Here is a 20,128-nt window from a genome sequence, read left to right as displayed (position 1 = left end):
AAAGCATTTTGATTTTAGGATCAGTAAGAAATGCAGCAGATATTTTAGTTCAGCATTTTAAAATGCTCTTTGGAAACAGCTTGTTTAGAATATATATTTTTTCTATTCATATGTAGATCAGGTGTGCACTTACATGGCTTTTTTGGAGGCAGAGCCAGCTGCGGGTTCAGGTAAGGGCTGTTCTCTGCGTCTATCCGGCGTTTATATTTCTGTCTTCCTCCACGAACACGGTCCAGCCGCACTCCTGAAACACATGCAGAACATTCAGTCAGTTTACAACAGCCACTAACACATATGTGCTACTTTATACGTCCATAGGTTCCTGCGTGTTCCTCCAGCAGTTCTTCTGAAATGAAGGGTATTAATGAGAAGTTTGTTCCTCTTTATTGCAGTAACATTCTCTACTGTTCAGGGGACAGCTTTACACTAGATGTCAGAGTCTTATTGTTAGGATTTGATTGCAAAAGAGCATTAAAGGAATCTTGTAAGGAATGCTGTGTACCCCTCTGTTGGACTCTTGGCATTGAGCATGGTGTTGTGCTTTTCTATAGACATTATATAAACATAAAATCTTTTCCACAAAAAAAAAAAAGTCCACAGTTTTAGGACAACGCACTACATAAATACAGCAATGTAAAAAAATAACAAACAGCAGGTTCAACTAAACTGAGCAGCAGCTGTCAGTGGTCATTTCAGATTCACAGACAAGAGACAAACAGACAGGAGTCAGACAGACAAGAGATGGAAAGACAGGAGTCAGACAGACAGGAGACAGATAGACAGGAGTGAGACAGACAAGAGATGGAAAGACAGGAGACAGACATATAGGAGATAGACAGACAGGAGACTGACAGACAGGAGACGGACAGACAGGATACGGACAGACAGGATACGGACAGACAGGAGACGGACAGACAGGAGGTAGAACGACAGACAGACAAAAGATGGACAGACAGGAGATGGACAGACAGGAGACGGACAGACAGGAGACGGACAGACAGGAGACGGACAGACAGGAGACGGACAGACAGGAGATGGACAGACAGGAGATGGACAGACAGGAGATGGACATACAGGAGATGGACAGACAGCTGCTGACATACAGGGCCACGGTCTCTTTCTCCATGTCAAGTCTGGACACACACCTGTCCATCTCCTGCCCTCTGCTGCAGTTTGCGTGTGTGTGTGTGTGTGTGTGTGTGTGGGGGGGGTTAAATTCAGGGTTAAATGCCTGAAATGCACAAAAATAAATGTTGAAAGTGCCAGGGATTGAGTATGTCTTCCCCCCTCATGATAATTTTGTGGCTTTATGTTTTGCACAACCTTTTTTCCAATGTATTAAAAACACTGTTTTTGTTAACACACATTTAACAGGGACATGTCTAAATCATCTAGAATCCTATAGGATTGATTCCCGGGATTGTGCTGCATTCAAGAAAGTGTCACTATGCATAACAAGTGTAAGAAAGTGGGGCCATTAAATCTCCAGTGCAGTCATTTGGCCACAGTTTCATACGTATAAACACACTGTGAAGGCATTTAGATCTTGTGAATATATCATGTCAGTACAGCTGTTTCTGGAATGTTTGTCATTCATTATTTATTCTAATTCCTCATAGTCCTGCATATAAAATCTGGCTTTAGGCCTAGACCATCTGACTTAAATGCTTGAGGAAGACTTTAAGCTTCTCTCCTCCTCCTAGTTTTCCTCCCATCATTCTAATCAGCTGTCAATACACCGCCCTCCCCCCGCCGCCACCCACAACAAGTAAAACGTGAGGGGGTCACTAATTCACTGAGGTGAGACGGTTGCGAAAACACTCAGAATCCAGCCCTCAACACACACACGCACACACATCTCGTCTCTCCACGGCTGATACGGCCGAGTGCAGCGCCTTAAAGACCTGTCCCCCGCTTTTAATTAATTGACATACAAAAGAGCCTTAATTTAATTATGCAAACCTCTCCAGGGGATAGGTGGTTTCTGTGGAAACCACTTAAAGGCGGCCCAGGAGCCGTTTCATGAAGCCGATGAGAAGGAGAGCAGAATTGGACAGGACTTCACACTGGGCCAGACCTATGGCTTGTGGTAAATATGCAGAGGAAAATATCTGGAATATACAGGAATTAGCTTGAAGACTACAGCTTTATGGACACTGGTCTATATTCCTGCAGTCTGAACATATCCAAATGAAACAAAACATTTAGACTGTTCACAGGGGATTATCTTAAAAGTTTGGGCTATATTAGACAGTAAGAGAACAGTGTTTTGATCTTTGATATATTAGACAGCAAGAGAACCTGTGTGTTCTAGAACACATTCAACAGAATGAGAGCAGTGTGTTCTGGTTTATAACAGTTAATAATGAAATAATGTCCTGTGATATATTAGACAGTACGAAAACGATGGGTTTCAGGAAATATTCCACAGTTATCTTAATGTTCTGGCACATGTGGTGTAAATAAAACACTGTGCTACAGAAGGGTAACCTTTTGGAGGGACCTTAATGAGCCCTAATTATCTCTGCCCTTGCCATAGCTGTGTCATTCCCTGAGAATCTGACATTGCTCGACAGGACAAAAGACACCCCGCAATGCAGCTTGTTCTCACATTCAAACTCACTGTACACCGGAATAGATAAAGGTCTTAAAAGGTCTATGAAAGTGTCACATCACCTTCATAGCAGAGCATCTGAAATATTCACCACTTGCACGTTGAAAGATTCTCATCTTAACAAGGCCTTGGTCTGGCTACAGCTTTACAGCTGCTGTAAAAAAGTGATCTTAAGTGAAATCATCTTGTTTCATGCAGCAAAATGAAACACGGTACTTTTTGAAATAAACTAAATGATCTGTTGAAGTATTGTCAGTGCATGAATGGCTTAAAACAAAGAGTAAATATCTAGTAATTAATTAATTAATCTTAACATATTCTTAGTATCTTAGGATAACAATTATTACACATACTGATCACATCTAAGAAGACTTCACCTGCCCAGTCACTTTATGCACTGTGGGGGGAGTTTTATTGTGTTAATTCACTGCTAGGCCCCCCATTTGTAACAGCATCACCTACATCCCCCACCTCCCAGTCCCATAACCCCGTCATCTGCCGCCTGGCTAATGCCGACCAGATTTATGGAGCTTTTATTAGACTGCTCAGGTTACTAACGCTCCAGTCCAAGTTTACTACAAACGCCACATGATCTCCAACATCCAGAGTGTAAACTCAGGAAAAGCAGGTCTTTGTTAGACAAGGAATAGCCAGTCCTCACCAGAGACTGAAGCTTGAAATGTATAAATAGGTATTACTTGACTGACACTCTGAAAACTTAATTTAGGGAAATCAGCTTACATTCCGCAATTATTTTTTCATCTTGTAGAATCTCTATAGAAACAGCTGCACATGAGCTTAAGGTCAACATGCCCAATGCTAAATGTGGTCCAGAAGTGTTTAAAGCCCCCGAGATTTGGGGCGTGAAATTGTGAAATAGCTTTCTCTGAGGTGATGGAGCTCTATTCATGTTTGGGATGCATGGTGATCCAGAACTAGATGCCTAATTATGGTTTTTGATCTCAATATATAATGCTCTTCTGACTGCCATCAAATGTTAACAGCAATATCCAAAGCATTTCCAGACGGGATGAAATTTTACACGGCACCAAAGTGAAACAAACACCTAATAAATGCTCTAAATTTCAGATTAGATTTTGGATGAGTATGGTTTCCACAAACCTCTGGCCATATTAGTGTCAGTACAGTTGGTCTATGGAATTAAGCTAAGAGCAGTCAAAATCTGATTGTAAATCTTTCTAATTTACTCCTGAATTTGGAACACACACTCACCTACCAAACATAGGAGACCACAGATTCTTTAGCCAACCATGGAGCCTGAACTCAAGGCTAATGGGCGCCTCATGCCTTTTGCACACACTCCAAACGTGGTTAACACTGCATAAGGACCCTGGTTGTGACAATCGCATCTGTCCCATGAAGGGCCAGCTATTGGCCTTTGACTATAAAGCAGCCAGGCGCCTAGCTGCACGTGTTGGTACGAAGCTGGATAGGGTTTCAGAGGCGTGTGGACGGCCGTGTGTTTGACTGCAGATCTAAGGCCTGTGGTGAAATGGTGTTGACAAACTGCATTTCTTCACAGTCTGAAAGCTGCCAAAGCTGCACTTGTGCTGACTATTTCAATAAGGACTGGACCCTTAGCAATGTGGAGAACTGTATGTGGTTCAGACAAGTCCAAAGAGTTCGTAGAAGGATTACAGTCTCCTTATTTATCAACAATACAATAAATGCATGCCTTCTAATGACACCTTCTCTGAAATGAAGGCTTTTAATCAGAAGCATGCCTCCATTTACTGCGGTAACAGTCTCTACTCTTCTCAGAAGGCTTTGCACTTCATACTGGAACTTTGCTGTGTGAAATTGATAGCAGCCACTATGATGATTAGCTCTGGATCCCAAATGTACTGGATTTAGCCTCATGCTCCAGAGATTTACAGCCTAATATCAGGAGGCCTCATATTTCTTTGATAGACTTTGCCATTGAACATAGTGACCATAGGCATTTCTATGACATTTCTGCGATGGGGGGCACCTTGATGTAGCTGAATTCACTACAAAGTGTTTGGGCACATAGTGGATCTATCTTAATCTATTGATTATGAACAATTACATGGAAACGGCGTGTTTTCATTTATTCAGATTCCACACCAACTGAAACCTTTAGGACCAGAGATGGAAAAACACTCCTGAGAAATTAACTTTACACCACTGTAAAGCCAGCTCAGATTGCAGCACACACTGCTGCTTTAATGAATCGGACAGACACGAGGCCTGCTCAGAGCTGTGAATACAGGAGTTTTTATTTTCAGCAGGTTTTAAATGATCCACCTCTTTTCTGTTTTACGAGGAGCCCACAGATGACCGTAAATGTGTTACGAGGCTTGTTTTGAGTTTCATGGCTTGCGTGGAATCTGCAAGCTGTCTGCAGCAGGTTTACAGGAAAATGTGCGAGAAGCAATCAAGCCACCGGCGAGTTGTGGCTCTTTAAAAAAAAAATTAATCAATCGAACAGAGCCAGGGAGAGAGAGAGAGACCTGACGTCAGCGGCAGACGATAGGAGGAGAATCAAGAAGAAGGTCAACAAGAGGGAAAACAAACTGAGGAAGGACACTATTCCACCGTTTCAACCGAGATTTAGGAGAGAGGTTGTCCCTATTATGCTGCAGTCTATTCTGGGAAGCCTTTATAATAAATGAATGAACACTGCTGTGAGGATTTGATGTTATTCAACCACATTAGCGAGGTCAGGTATTGATGTTATCCCAAAGATATTAAATGAGGTCCATCACTTCAGAGACCACAGTTCCACTGCTCCATAACCCAATGCTGTGGGGCTTTATACCTCTCGAACCCAAATTTAGACTTGGTCAGTTACATTAGGCTCATGTGCAGCTGCTCAGGTGTATGACTTAATAATGTCAGTGGTCATAAGGAATTAGAGCATCTGCTGAGAAGCACTATATCACATTATATCATGGTTCAGGTCTACAGTGTTCTTATGTACAGGTATTATAATGAATCACAATGGGTAACTGAGTCATTTGTGTTTTATGATGTTTTACGCATATAATTATAACTGCATAAGAGTATATTGTGCACCATTTAATGCTCATAATGAATGCATTCGTAAGATCTTATGAATGCTGTCTTTATAGGAAGTGTTACCAGAAGAATAAATAGGGCCTCTGAGAAGTTGAAGCATGCTTTCTGTACAATTTGCCTTGGGCACATTTTTTTCCATGGCAGAATCTAATGAAACAATATCTGCTCCGGCCTACAATCCAATCCCTGAAACAGAATAGAGGCCTAGGGCTGTGTAATAAACAAATTGCTATCTACTAAATTATTAGGTAATGGATATTTATGAGTGACAATAAAATAAGAGAGTATTTTGCTGGACACCGTGATGATGAGGCTATTAGCTGGAGCAAGCCCCTCTCATTGCGTTTTTGACTGTGACACCGTATGGCATAGATCATACAGACATCAGGCCAATATGTATTTGGACAAAATTATGAAGCCCGTGTTTAGTGAAAGAAATGTTGCTTACTCATTACACGACGGGTTATTGCTGAGGTTCATCCACTGCTGACGCACATTTAAATGTATACGTTCACAATCATGAGAAAATGAAATAAATTGGGACGTCCTTGAGCATCCACACAAGCATAAGGTCACCGTGCTGTATTTCAAATGTCTCCTAGAGGGGTATAAAACTACAGGACAAACTGGAGCAGTAGTGATCCCACACTGAGTAATGCTTTGGCTGAATGTCATCAAATCCTCACTGAAGTGTTCCAACGCCTAGTGCAAAGCCTCCTAGAAGAGCAGAGGCGCCTTTGATTGTGAATATAGAAGTCAGTCTTCAGCTGCTGACACTTCTGTGATTGCTAAAAGCAGTCCGTTCAATATGGGTCAGCTGCTCCATGTCAAGAATATTCTTGGAAGGGTTGCTTTCTGACAGCTCCTGTGGTTTTTAATGGTATTAGCACTGAGATAGGTCTTTGTTTTCCAAAATAAACCACACTAGACATTCCTTCTTCCTTCTGAAACAGAGGAGAGGTTAAATGGGGGCTAAAACGTACTTAGGTCAGACAGGCTGAAAGCATGTACACTGTTTGGGCTCACACTGAGCACAGAGGGGGGGGGGTGTACAGCATTCTTGTTTGGTAGTGTGTACACGCTTTCCATTACTCCCTGGCTTAAAATAGCCACTGGTCAATTAGGATGCATTACACTGTACTCCATCCTTCCATCCGTCTACATATGCATCCGTTCATCCTTTGTAGCCGAGCGCTGTGTGGAAACAAAGCTGACACCTTACCTTCTCCTGCATGAGCACACCAGCCTGGCCTATAAGCCCCCATCCCACACCACCCCAACCCCCTCCTTCAAAGACAAACCCACACCTTCGGAAAGGATTTCAATCAAGCTCGGAGTTAAGCCAGCCAGATTACCGCTTCACTGGAAAAAGGAAAGAGCAGGAGGCTTCCTGGGAGGACACAGTCAACATGAGCGTCCAAGAAAAGAAGAGCAATGAGATATAAGACTCTGTGAGAAACATTCACTCATAAATGATGACTAAATTCAGGCCGAGGTGACTAAAAGACGGCCGGGACATTTTTCCCCTTAAAGTGAAGAGTACTGTCAAAGAGTTCACTGCAGCAAAATTTACGACTCTTTTAGGAAGGGTTTACCCTGGATGTTGAAAAATTGCTGTGTGGATCTGATAGCATTCAGCCTCAGAAACCCTAGAAAGATCAGGTACTGATGTTCGATGATGAGTTCTGGAACACAAACACTGCCTTAACTCCTCCCAAAGGGTAAAGGATCCACTCCAGACAACACATCGCCCATATAGCTGGGGGCATGTGCTTTTATACCCTTTTAGTCTACACTTAGCACTGGGCTTGGTGAACCTAAGACCGTATGTCCATGCTCCAGCGTGTGCCTTTGGGTTCAGGCTTTTCTACAGAGACAGGCAAATGGGAAACAGAACTATTCCTGTACAAATTCTCCAGGGACCAAATTGTGTTTACTTGATTTTTTTTCTTTTTGCTGAAGCATCCTCCAGCTGCATTATTCTGCATTATTCTGCCCCAGCACTGCGCAGGACTTTATTAGGCCCAAACTGTGCCGTTCCAACGGAGAAGAAAACAAAGTGCCTGGAGAGAGCCAAGGCTTGGCGCTGGGTTTGGGACACCCCCATTCTGAGAGGAAGAGTGGAGCTCTGGCTGAAAAACCGCCGGAGCTCCACATCACATGCAAATGGGTCTGGAACAAATGAACACGGCCAAGAGAATGGACCGCTGGGCTGCCAGATCCCCTGAGTCCTGCACGAATGAGTTATTAAATCTTCACTGGGAGAGAAAAAGGAGGGAGAGGGTGTGGAGGGGAAAGAAAGAGAGAGAGAGAGAGAGAGAGAGGAGGGGTGGCATGGGGAGGGATGGTAGACATTGTCATCTCAATCTCTGCACTAATCCAATGAGAATTTATTTTTCCTGTCTCTGTAAACGTAGCTCACTAAGCCGCGGAACAAGTGCACTCTGTGGCGCACTCCATGCAGAAAATGGGAATTTGTTTTTTCTATTTAGTTTCCTGATGTTTAAAGCGGTTAAATTCTCCCACATCCCTCTCAGAAAGATGTATATTATTTTTCCACTGCCATAACACAATTACAGCACAAGGCAAATATTGATGGCATTTGTCTTGTGTCTCTGTGTTTTTCATACATTTTTCCCTCAGAATTCCTGTCGGAATATCTAATATTTTTCATGAAAAGCTATAAATCTGCCAAATTCATTTCAGTATAAACTGCAAAGATATGATGATATCATAATAATTTAAGTCATACACATCACAATATTTTGGGCCATGGACACACAGCACTAGTTATAAGGGAACGCTCAGATAAGATGTTTAATACACAGGACTGCAGTAAGTCCAGTGAAGCAGAAGTCTATTCTGCAGGGGCATTCTCCAGCACTTTTCCAGTGGGCAGCTGAAGAAGCTGAACTATCGAGATGCTTTGACGCTTTGAGTCTCGGAGCCGGCTGCTGCTTTGAATTTCGGGAGTGTGTTGTGAAAGATTTCCGCTCGTGCTCGGCTTAACTCTCAGCCAGGATTTGCATCGTGTGAAAATGTGCTGACCACCGACGAGTAAACAGACGTGACCATCTTTACAAACGAGCCGTGAGCATGTGTGTGTGCGCGTGTGTGTGTGTGGGTGTATGTGAAGGGCGTTAGCCACACTGTTCGATCGCGGAAGATCAACAAGATTCCACTCAAACCCACAACCGCACTGTGGAATCACTGCTGATATACAAAGGGGAACTCCTTCTTTATTTTCAAAGTTCTGGTCACCTAAACCCTTTAGATGTAAACACTGCCATCCTCAGTGTTCTGAAATGATCTATAAAAATGCTCATGTTAGATTTGTTTCTAGGGTTAAAGATGCATCACAGGTTGCCTGAATGTGTGACAAGTACACTCCCTAATTTCTGAGGCACTGTTTAATGATTTCAGGTTAATCTTTTATTATTATTTATTATTTTCTGTGTTTAATTTCCAATTTAGGTTTCACTTAACCCATCCAAGGACAATGCAAACTGCTCAGATCTGTCACATCTGCTGAGAGATGCCCATGCTAACTAGTACCATGCACAAAGAAATAAGAGAAAAATGGGCATACCCTAAACACGAGAGTGAGAACAATTGCTTAGATAGATGCACCACTCTGGATGTGAGACATAATGATGTTTTAATAATATTTGTAAGCCCACTTTCAAAGAGCAAACAGCTTGGGAAAGGATTCATGGCAAAGGTTTGAGAAACGGTGGCCACAAATGAGGAAATTGTGTGTAAATATGTGCAAGTTTGACCTTGTTTTCTAGTCTCCGTGGGGCACTGTATATCCCAGCTATCTAAGTTTTCAAATATCTCTCCCCGAAAACCACACACTAGCTGAAATCTCCGAACCCTGATTTTACTGCACTTTAATACAGAGAAATACACATTCTCTTCTTACTGAGCAGTTCTATCCTGAGCAGCTTTAGCTGGAGATGATCCCAACTGTGGAACAATTACATCTCAACAAATAGACTCCCAGTGTAAAGACTGATAAAAAAAGAGCTGACTCTCTCACTCTCTCTCTCTCTCGTTTCCCTCAACACCTGAACGAGACCCTCCTTTACATCACCACACACACACACACAACCCCCCATTAATAAAGAGTCATCCGAACAAGCTCATTTATTTTCTAGAAAATTAACTCACTTTCAGTCCTGATTAATGATTTTAATCTAAATGAATCAAATTAAAAATTGAAAATTATATTTCAAAAGCCCACAAAAAAAGAGGGAAGGGTGCAAAGGAGGGAAAAGCGACCAGTGCCCGTTAACAAATGAGCCTTCAAATATTAAAAAGATGACCAGAAGGAGAGTGGAGGATCTTTCTGGAGTCCACTCTGCTTTCATTTTAATGCTTAAAGAATTGATATAGAATAGAGAAAAGCGAATATACATGAAAGCACACATCCCATTATAATGAATGTGTTCAGCCTTTTGAAGCTGCACTGATTGTAAATGCAGACATTCAGTTGCTTGTATTAGCTCCATAGAAAAGCATGGACCATAATGGGACACAGAGGTCACCATGGCCAAAGTCAAGTGTGGGCTGGAGGGGTGGAAAGCGTTTCCAGATTGCAGGGAAAATGCACCATTCAATATCTCTGGAATGTGCAGAAATCCAAAACTACTCATCTAACATCAGTACTTGATTGAAATGGGAGGCTGAATGCCATCAAATCATCACAGCAATGTTCTAACAGCTAGTGTAAAGCCTTCCCAGAAGACTTCCCAGAGACTCCTGATAAATACCCAAAAGAACGCTGAATGCTTGGACATACAGTGCACAAACAAAGATCCAGAAGGAACAGAAGGAGCAGTGAGTGGGTTCAGACTAACACTGACAAATTTGTTGCGATGTGGACTGGTGTACAAACTCAATGGTGAGCTGTCAAACGCTCGGATGACTTAATAGATAAAGTGATGAACGGCGATCATTTTGGGCGCAGGGATTTTTTGCTGAGAGCCGATATCTGGATGGCGTTTGATCGGATCAACATCGGATTTCTTCCCACTTCAAACAGCTGGGAAGTGCTTCAAGTGGATTCAAAAGGATCTGAGCTGAGCGGAAATCGACAGATCTGTGCTTTTGTTGCAAGCAAAACAAAAACAGGAATCGGATGAAGATCGACACGTACACGGAGACGCACACACACACAAACACCTGCAGGTCTTCATTCTACAATGAGTGAATCCAGCTCTTTAAGGGGGCATATTAACCATAGAATCTCATTAGAAAAGTGTAAAACATAATGGCATAATAGGACACTCTAAAGTCACCATTCTCAATGCCAAGAGCAGGCTAAAGCTCTATAAAACTACCCAACACTCGACGGTGAAGCAGCTGAAAGACACACTCTGAAGTGCTGGAGCGACTCCATCAACATCTGTCAGAACTGAACGCCATCAAACCCTCAGAGCAACGTTCCAGCGAGGAGTCGAAAGCCTTCCCAGAAGTTTAAAAGGCTGTCAGTGCAGCAAAATAAGGATAAACTCCCAATTAATTTTCAGAAGAGCTTCACAAGCAGGATGTCCGCAAACTTTTGGCTTTGGGGGTCTGTTATGAGACCATGTGACACAGCTGAGTGTATACCCTGGTTTTTTTTTGGTTTTTTTTTATGAAGGGACCATCCATAGTCTGGCGGCCCAGTCAGATTTTTAAAAGCCATGATGGAGCGACAAGCGAATAATTGAAATGTTGGAATTTGTGAGTGGAAACATGCTGCCGTCTTATGGTCTTCTCTCTGTCCCTCTCTCACTCACTGGGGCAGCTGCGTCCAGAGCACGCGAGAGGCTCTGTCCCGAGTCACAGCAGTGGTTTTATGGTAATTGAGGCGGTTATACGAGGCAGCCTTCTTTCTTCCTCCTTTTTCTCCGAGAGGGAAAAGGCAGGCGTTATCTCTGGGAGGACAGGAGCTCCCAGCTGTTGACTCAATAAAACACAAGTCTCTTATCAGACTCACAGGTGAGTGATTGGCAGAACGATACGCTTAGACAATGCAGCACACCAGAGAGAGAGAGAGAGAAAGAGAGAGAGATGGAAGGAGGGAAGGACAGAGGGAGTGAAAGGAATAAAAAAGGGTGAGAGAGTGAGGAGTAAAGGAGGAAAGGATTGTGGGAGAGAGAGTAAACATGTGAGGGTAGAATTATCAACGCACAATAGAGTTTGATTAAACACCACCCCCAACCCAACCACACACCCCTCTCTGCATCTAAATGACCCCCATGCCTTCATCAGGACACAAAAAGAAAAAAGAGAGGGCAGCTTTGTTGCTGTTATATTGTTATTAATATGGTTCTTTCTATCTGTTGTTGATAAAATTTCATTACACAGTGCACCCTTAGTACATGCAGGACCACGAGTCTAGGTCCTTCATAACTGCAGCAGAGATGTGTTGTTTCTGTGTTTTTTTCTGATGAAAGAAATTCTGAGAGGCAGAAAGGTGTTAAAAGCAAAGGGTCACTGGGGGCGAAGGCTCTAAAAGATGCTGTTCGTTTCTGGATTTGTCCGGACCCAGGACACGATGAGAACAAATCAGTGAGGTACATTTTTACTGAGAAAAATAATCTTTAATCCAGTTAATCTGTGCAATATTTTTCATTCTGAGATTCTTGCAACTATATTCTATGAATGGAGGTTTGTACAAGAAAATGTACACTATATCTTTTGATTTGGAGGCACGTGGTCTCAAAGATAACTGAGGTCATTTTCTGATGTTGGATGATAGCTCTTCCTCTCCAAATTATCCCAAAGGTATTGGGTGGGGCTCCTCTGGCAGACCCTTGGCATTGAGCATGGTGACTTCATCTGATCGACCTCATTTTGTTTCTTTGTTTCCTGCTTGCTAAAGGGATTAAACACACTGAGCACACCTTAAAGTACCTGGATTCTCTCATTAAAAGAAGTGTCTGCTGGTGTATTTCATGGCGGAGTTGTGCCATTAATGTAATTAACATTAGTGCTAATCAGCTGCTGTGACCTAATTTCTACAAGGCTAATGTTGTGCACAGCTTCAGATTTTATTTCTCCAACACCTACCTACCCCTTTTTCTCTCTCTCCCCCATGCACACACACACACACACTTTCCCTGGAGAGAGACAGACAGAGAGAGAGAGAGAGAGAGAGAGAGAGAGAGAGAGAGAGAGAGAGAGAGAGAGAGAGAGGCTCTGATGCTAACCCATTAGTCGATGTGAACTGCTTGTTCGAGAGGTCTTATATCGACAAACATCAAATTCACAAGTGAAATGTTCAGACCTCTTTCAGGGCAAATGCAGTTCACTTCTGAGGGCTGTTATTTACCGGAGCTCTCTAGTGTTTACGTATGTGTATGCGGTGGGTTATTAACGCAGCTGAAAGAGAGAGAGAGAGAGCTACTTAGCGAGCTGCATGCCTGCATTAACAAGCCTCTCTCTCTGCCTCAACAATTCCTTTCCCACTAAATGATCTAATTAAAGTCTCATCAGTCGTGTGTCTCAGGCCAAGCTTCTCAACTCCGCAAGAGCATGCACACATGCGCACACACACACACTCATTCTTCCTGCCATGGCAACCCCCATGGCTAAGGCTTGAGTGAGCGCAGATAAGTGATCATCCACATTGAGAAGTTTGCATAGTAAAGTTTGACTGATATTGAGCATCTTTTGATAATTAGGTCAATTCAAAAATGTATACAAATATACATTCATTAATTTCTTCATGCATTCACTCATTTTCTGCAACAGCTTCATCCAGTTCAGGGCCACGGTGGGTCCGGAGCCTATGAATGGGGATGTCAGTCCACACACTCACACATTCGCTCACATGCTCACGGCTATGGACGCTTTCACAGCCAGTCCACCTAGCACCATGATTTGGACTGTAGGAGGAAACACAAGCAACTGGAGGCAACCCATTCAGACACAGTGAGAACACACCAAACTCCTCACAGACAGTGCCCTAAAATGAGGATGGAACACAGGACCCGGTAATCGTCTACATTGAAGTTATGAATGTTTTTCACGTCTCCTGAAAAGTTATAGTCAACACTTCGATTGGTGGAAGGTTGTAGTCCATCAGGAGCCAAAGATTGCTGTGGTTTGGGCATTTTTAAGTGGAAGGTTCTCCAGCTGATGGAGGGCGATTTCAGTGGTGGGCCGAGAGCTGTGGGGGGGTAGGGGTGTGGGGGCTGGAGCAGCCAAAGAATGCTGGGGGGTGGGCCACAGTGGTTAATATGAAGTGGGGAGGGATGATGGGGTTGAGCTGAGGTGAGAGCTCTACACCTGCAGGCTCTATAGGTCCGGCTGAGAGGGAGCGAGGGGTAATTGAGGTTTCTTGCTGCCTTGTGTATTTGCTGAACCTTTACAGGTGCCTTTAGAACTTTTTTAGAACCTTTCAGAACCTTTGAGAAGCTTTTAGACTATAATATGGGTGCCTTAATTTTTTGAGTTGAAGAGAATTTGTACCTCTTTTGCTGTAGTAACTGTAGCTATTCTTAATGAAAGGATGTGAATTAGACATTGGAACATTATTTGGGAGGATTTAATGCTATTTAGCTTTCACATGACCATTCGTTCTGGACACAAATCATGACAAAAAGGGATTGTACCCCTCTAACACATGCTTGGCACTGGGCATAATAACCTTAGGCTTGTGTGCAGCTGCTTCAGACCTGCTCCAGAGCTGCTCCCACTTCATTTTCCTCTTTTTCTCTAGAGATTATTACAGATACATAGAGTGTATCATTCTAAGATTCTGTATAATGCCTTTTAGCTTTGCTCCCTACTTACAGACACTTTTCTAAGTGCTTTGAATTCTCCTCAAGAAATAATAATAAAAAAAACTCCTTTACTACCAGACGCCGTCCAATTAAACGAATGAATTTAAAGGGAACAAATGAGTCCCTCGCAATAGGTTGCCATTAATATTGCATTGGGAATAGTCTGGGGGGGTAATTGCTTCGTTGGAAGAGGGATGTTAAACAGTGAAGGTTGACAAATGTGCTGCATGGCCAAAAGTTTGTAGACCCCTTTTGTAACGAGCAACTTGTGATTGAGTAAAGGGATTCTCTGCAGTTGCACATGCGCCTTAATTCACCTTGTTAAGAGACCACCAGAGGGTTATAGCGCACTCCTCTGCACTCCCATCTTTTTTGGCTATGCATGGAGCTTGATCCAAATCAGAAACAATCATCCAAAAATGGTACATGATCTACCTTATGCTCTTAAGTTGAACACAAATATGTCTCCACAGCCATGTTCCAACGTCTCTGAAACCTTCAGAGAAGAGCAGAGGCTGAATAAATGCTGGGTAAGCAAGTGTCCAAAAACTTTTGGCCACATGGTGTATGTGTGGTGCAGGAGAGTGACGAGGGTATGACCCACTGAAATCAGCTTCCTAATTCTTCCTCTAAAACCTTCAGTTGTCAGTCAGCTTCCGGACTCCAGCTGCCTCGGTGGGGGACTGACAGGTGTGTGTGCGTGCGTGCGTGTGTGTGTGTGTGTGTGTGTGTGTGTGAGAGAGAGAGAGAGAAAGAGAGAGAGAGAGAGAGAGATACTTGTCACAAGTCAGTTACACTAAACTTTTGTGGTGTTATAAAGGTGTTTGATGGTATTTTTCCTAATATTCCTCACTGCCTCTATAATGCCTTTTATATTTGGCATATGTAATGACCCATAATCTCCGCCATAACGTTCCTATTATAGTCGCATCTTAAAATCTGGTTCTAGCATGCATTATAGTACTAAACTTACTGTTAAACAAGTTTAAATATATGAATGTGCACAGACCTACGTCATAAATTATAACTTGTATAACTCATAACATAATATGTATGGCAAATAATCTATAGTAAATGCATCGATTTGAGAATAATCTACAGGAAACTGTGGTGAACAACAGAACGGCATGGCGGCTGCATAACAGCAGCTGCACATGAGCCCGAAAACACCAGGCAAGAGTGAAGGCTATACACCCTCCGTGTCACCCTGTTTAACTGCATTATCTAAACCTACATACATTACATTACAATACACCATCACATCTTTATGTAAGAGGGAGTTATACGTCAGTTTACACTGAAAGTAGAACATGAGAATATTAAGGAGATATCCCGAGATAGAGCTGCGGGGACTTAGCTGATAGATGAACGCTCCGCATCAAATTAAACAGGGCGATACTATTTTTGGATGAGAAATTAGCAGGTGCCCGATGACGTGCCTTATGGAGGAGCACATTCGAGTATTTATAATGTGTTGTTTAATGTTCGTGACCTATTTAACTACAAATTACTCGAGTGCTTTTGCGTACACTGTCACTCGGACTGAATAACGTTTGGTATGTGTGTGATGCATTCACTGGGAGAAGAAGTGTATTAGCACAGTGTAGTTATTTTTATACCTATACTGCAATTTTTTTATCCTTTCCTAATGCATTATAATGGTTTGCATGATACTGTCATGTCTGTCTTAACTACTGTGTGTGTGTGTGTGTGTATGTGTGTGAGTATGTGTCTCCTGACTGGAGAAATGCTGCCATTCCCAGATTGCTATTATCTGTCCTCTCAGAGCCAGCAGGTCCAGACCAAGCCAAATTTAGCCTCCACAGCCCTTTCCCTCCCCACCCAGCCCACCATCACACTCCCTTCCAAGCCCTCCTCCTTCCCCATCCATGGCTTCTACCACTCCAACTCCCTTCCTTTGCCTTTACGCGTCTGCCTTCTCCTCCTCAATCACTCATGCCAGTCCACACACACACATACAGAGTGGGAGAGAGAGAGAGAGGGAGGGTATGATGATACACACATCATGTGCCTGGACAGAGATAGTATGCATGTTTTATTTTTGTGTGTGTGTGGCTTACACTCAATTTAAAGTGGTATTTAAAGTGGTACATCTACATACACCTTCCATAACAGCTGACTTAAAGCTACATAAACGTGTATAAATGCTTATTCAAACATCTGTTATTACAGATGCTGCCTGTTGGAATAAGGCTTTACAGATGTTTATGCATGGCTTCTGTAGGTGTTATGAAGAAACACCGGAACAGAAATCAAATGGTGTTTGGTCCTCCACACCAGAAGGCAGGGATCAGGTTCTGGTTTGGATGCTGAGGAACAGGGACGAGGCTCTGGGCAACAGCTGTGCACCAGGGCCACTCAATGCCAACAGCGCCGCAACCAAATCAGCTCGGCCGGCTGGAAAAGCGCAGTCTGTGGGACCCCAGCTATGCAAAGAGCTGCGACTGCAGGCAGCCGAGCAGAACTGGACACGAGCAGAGACCTGTCCGGCTGGAGCCTTCACGCCCAACTGGAGCCCAGTAAGGAAATTGCTCACAAATTACCAAAACAAAGCAGAAGGAGGCAGCCGCAATGGCCCTGCACCAGCAAAGAGAACACCAGAGATCTACTCCCTCTCGCTGGACTTTACTATTGAGTAAATGTTAAGAAGAAACTACAAAGATATTTAGCCAAGAACTACCAAGATATTAAGGAGAAACTACAGTAATATCAATGAGGAACTGCAGAGATATTCCTGGAAACAAACAAGAGATATTAAGAAGAAATCACAGAGCTTTTAAGGAGACATCTGAGGGATAATAAGGAGATTCAACAGAAATATAGAGAAACTACAGCGATATTAAGGAGAAACTGGAGAGCTGTTAATGAGAAGCTACAGAGATATTGAGAGACTAAAGTGATATTAAGGAGAAACTACAGAGGCATTAAGTAGAAACTGCAGAGATATTAAGGAGAAACTGCAGAGATATTCATGAGAAACTAGAGATATATTAAGTAGAAACTGCAGAGATATTAAAGAGAAACTAGAGATATTAAGGAGAACCTACAGAAATATAGAGAAACTACAGCGATATTAAGGAGAAACTGGAGAGCTGTTAATGAGAAGCTACAGAGATATTGAGAGACTACAGAGATATTAAGGAGAAACTACAGAGATATTAAGTAGAAATTGCAGAGATATTAAGGAGAAACTACTGAGATATTCATGAGAAACTAGATATATTAAGGAGAATCTGCAGAGATATTAAAGAGAAAATAGAGATATTAAGGAGAAACTACAGAGGTATTAAAGAGAGACTGCAGAGATATTAGGGAGAAACTAATTGATATTAAAGCAGATCTCATCTTTGATTTTTCTTCACTCCGGGATTAAAAAGGTCAGCCAGAGCTGGACGCAGTTGTCACGTAAACATCCCCACGGGGGCATTCTTCAGGGAGAGAGTTATCCCAGGCTTGTGCTGATGGATACACAGAAATCCTGGAAGTTATCCAGGATCTATTTGGGAGCCACTCAATCAGGAGCTGCCACAGTTGCTGTAGGAGCTTGTGGAGCTGGGATGCATTCACCACACTGCATGCATTTATTCTGCTCCGCTGGGACCACTTGGCAGGAGAGATAGCCCCCGACTATCTCTCTGACACTGTGCCACACTATCGTTTACTAAACTGTCACGACTGTGTTTAGGCAATTGCGCTCTTTCCCTGAGTAAGAAAGAGGCAAACGTCAGAGAGAAGAGCCAGACCTGGTTTTACACACACAGCGCAGGCATTCCCAGAGCTTCTGGAACATGCTCAAAAGCATGAGGGCAAGATTTCTCATTCAGAAAAAAAAAAAAAAAAAAGTCTGCCTCAATTAAGAGCAAGAGCGTCTGGGAGGAGAACCCAGTCCCTGGCTCTCTGTCCGTCCCTGGGGGTGGTGAAGGGACAGACCTCCAGCTGTCCCTCCCTCCGCCTGCTTCTAAAAGCTCAGGAGTGGGAAACAGTGCTAAACAGAAGCAGGGAATCTCCCAAAGTCAGCAGCCTGGGGAAATCTTCTCTTCCTGGCTGCGGTTCCCTCTTCCTCGCACTGGGACTTCCACCAATCCCCCGGGCGGCTTTATTCAAATGCCTAAAGAGGTCATTTAGTCGGGGATCGCAGGAAAAAGGGAGAGAATCAAAAGATCCAAGAGAAGGAGGATTGGAAGCTAGGATGAGGAAGAGGAGAAGTCTGTATTTAGTGCCGTAGCAGCTTCTGCCACCTCAGCCGAGCTAGAGGAAAATGCACGAAGCTGACCTTTCTGGGGGGAAAAAAAAAAGGTTCCCAGCAATTAAGTAGGAGTTAATGCCCTAATTATGTGTGCCGTTTTAGGCAGTGCCAGAGGGGATCTCTGAAATAGCAAAAAGGGGCTTTAGGTTGGTGGGGGCATCTCCAGCTGTTTAAGCCCCACACTCAACCTGTGCACGCAACATGCTCTGGGTTTTAAGAAGGTCCGAGCGAAGAGAATGCTATCAAGCTACAGTCAACATCCTCACTATCCTACTGGCTCCATTTGGAGAGATTGGTTCAGCCAAAGACAAAGAGCAAGGTGCTATGCAGATCTTCTCACTGTTATTATGGGTGTAACAGTCTCAAAATCACGGCCTTCAGTCGGATAAACAGCAGTAAGGTTCGTTCTGTATCAGAAACACCATTGCAATGCTTTCCAAAGGCATTCCTTGGGCCTCCATCACTTCAAAGAATGCAGTTCCCAGATCTGCAGAGCTTTCTACCTCACTAGCCAGTGCTTGGCATTGGTTGAAGCCACAGAGCAGAACAATAACACGACAAGAACATTATGAACTGAACTGAAGCTTGGTTGTAAACACACGCTGTTCTTTCAGCAGTAGACATGCACTGTCTGCTATGGTTCTCCCTGACTGTGGAACCGAGGACTGCACGTCTGGACTCGCAAAAACAAACCGGCCGCGTAAAAAATAGAGTTGCCAAAGCTGACATTTAGAAACAAAGGCAGAGTGCTATCTAGAAATAAAGTAGGACAAACCAGAGTGAGAAACAGAGAGCGAGAGAGAGAGAGAGAGAGAGAGAGAGAGAATGACTGCATAATGATATCACCCCCAAGAGAGCCCTCTTTAAGACAGAGGCTCTCTATTTCGGGGACGTAGAAGTGTGTGTGTGTGTGTGTGTGTGTTGGGGCGGGGGGTGTTGGTTGGAGAGTGGTCTCAAACGGGTCCTCTCCTTGGGCTCTAAATGAATGGCGGCATTGCATAATCCAGCGGGCCTCGCTGCTGACAGCACAATGATTTATGCCCTCCGTCAGAGAGAGGGAACAGAGAAAGAGTGAAGCATGGCCAATGAAGGGAGGGAGAGGAGGGAGAGAGAGAGAGGGAGAGAGGGATAAATTAGACAGAGAGAGAGAGAGAGAGAGAGAGAGAGAGGAAGGGATAGATAAGATGGAGAGATGGTGTGGGAACACAAAGCAGTGGCAGAAGAGGGGAGGAGGTGAGACAGATGCACTCCACGGGACTCCTGACGAGACAAGTCTGTCTCTCCCTCTGTCTCTTTCTCTACACATCTCTCTCTATACTCTCTCTCTCTCCAAAAGACACTTAAAGACACTTGGGATGACTTAAGTCTGACAGCTCGAAGTCATCACCATTAGAGCTAAAAACC

The 20,128-nt window shown here is 43.4% G+C and overlaps 1 protein-coding gene across 5 annotated transcripts in view; it reads right to left on the bottom strand.

Annotated features, from left to right (window-relative positions):
• Positions 1-20,128, bottom strand: part of esrrga (estrogen-related receptor gamma a) — a 161,256-nt gene that overhangs the window by 41,169 nt on the left and 99,959 nt on the right. For all 5 annotated transcript variants that reach the window (XM_066681455.1, XM_066681430.1, XM_066681446.1 and 2 more), the window contains one exon: positions 134-244. In XM_066681455.1, coding sequence (XP_066537552.1) covers positions 134-244 — 111 coding nt within the window. The remainder of the gene's footprint in view (positions 1-133; positions 245-20,128) is intronic.

This window comes from Hoplias malabaricus, chromosome 1 (assembly GCF_029633855.1).
Source record: "Hoplias malabaricus isolate fHopMal1 chromosome 1, fHopMal1.hap1, whole genome shotgun sequence".
NCBI lineage: Eukaryota > Metazoa > Chordata > Actinopteri > Characiformes > Erythrinidae > Hoplias > Hoplias malabaricus.
The sequence above is the reverse complement of the archived record's forward strand: the minus strand, read 5'-3'. Positions and strand labels throughout refer to the sequence as shown.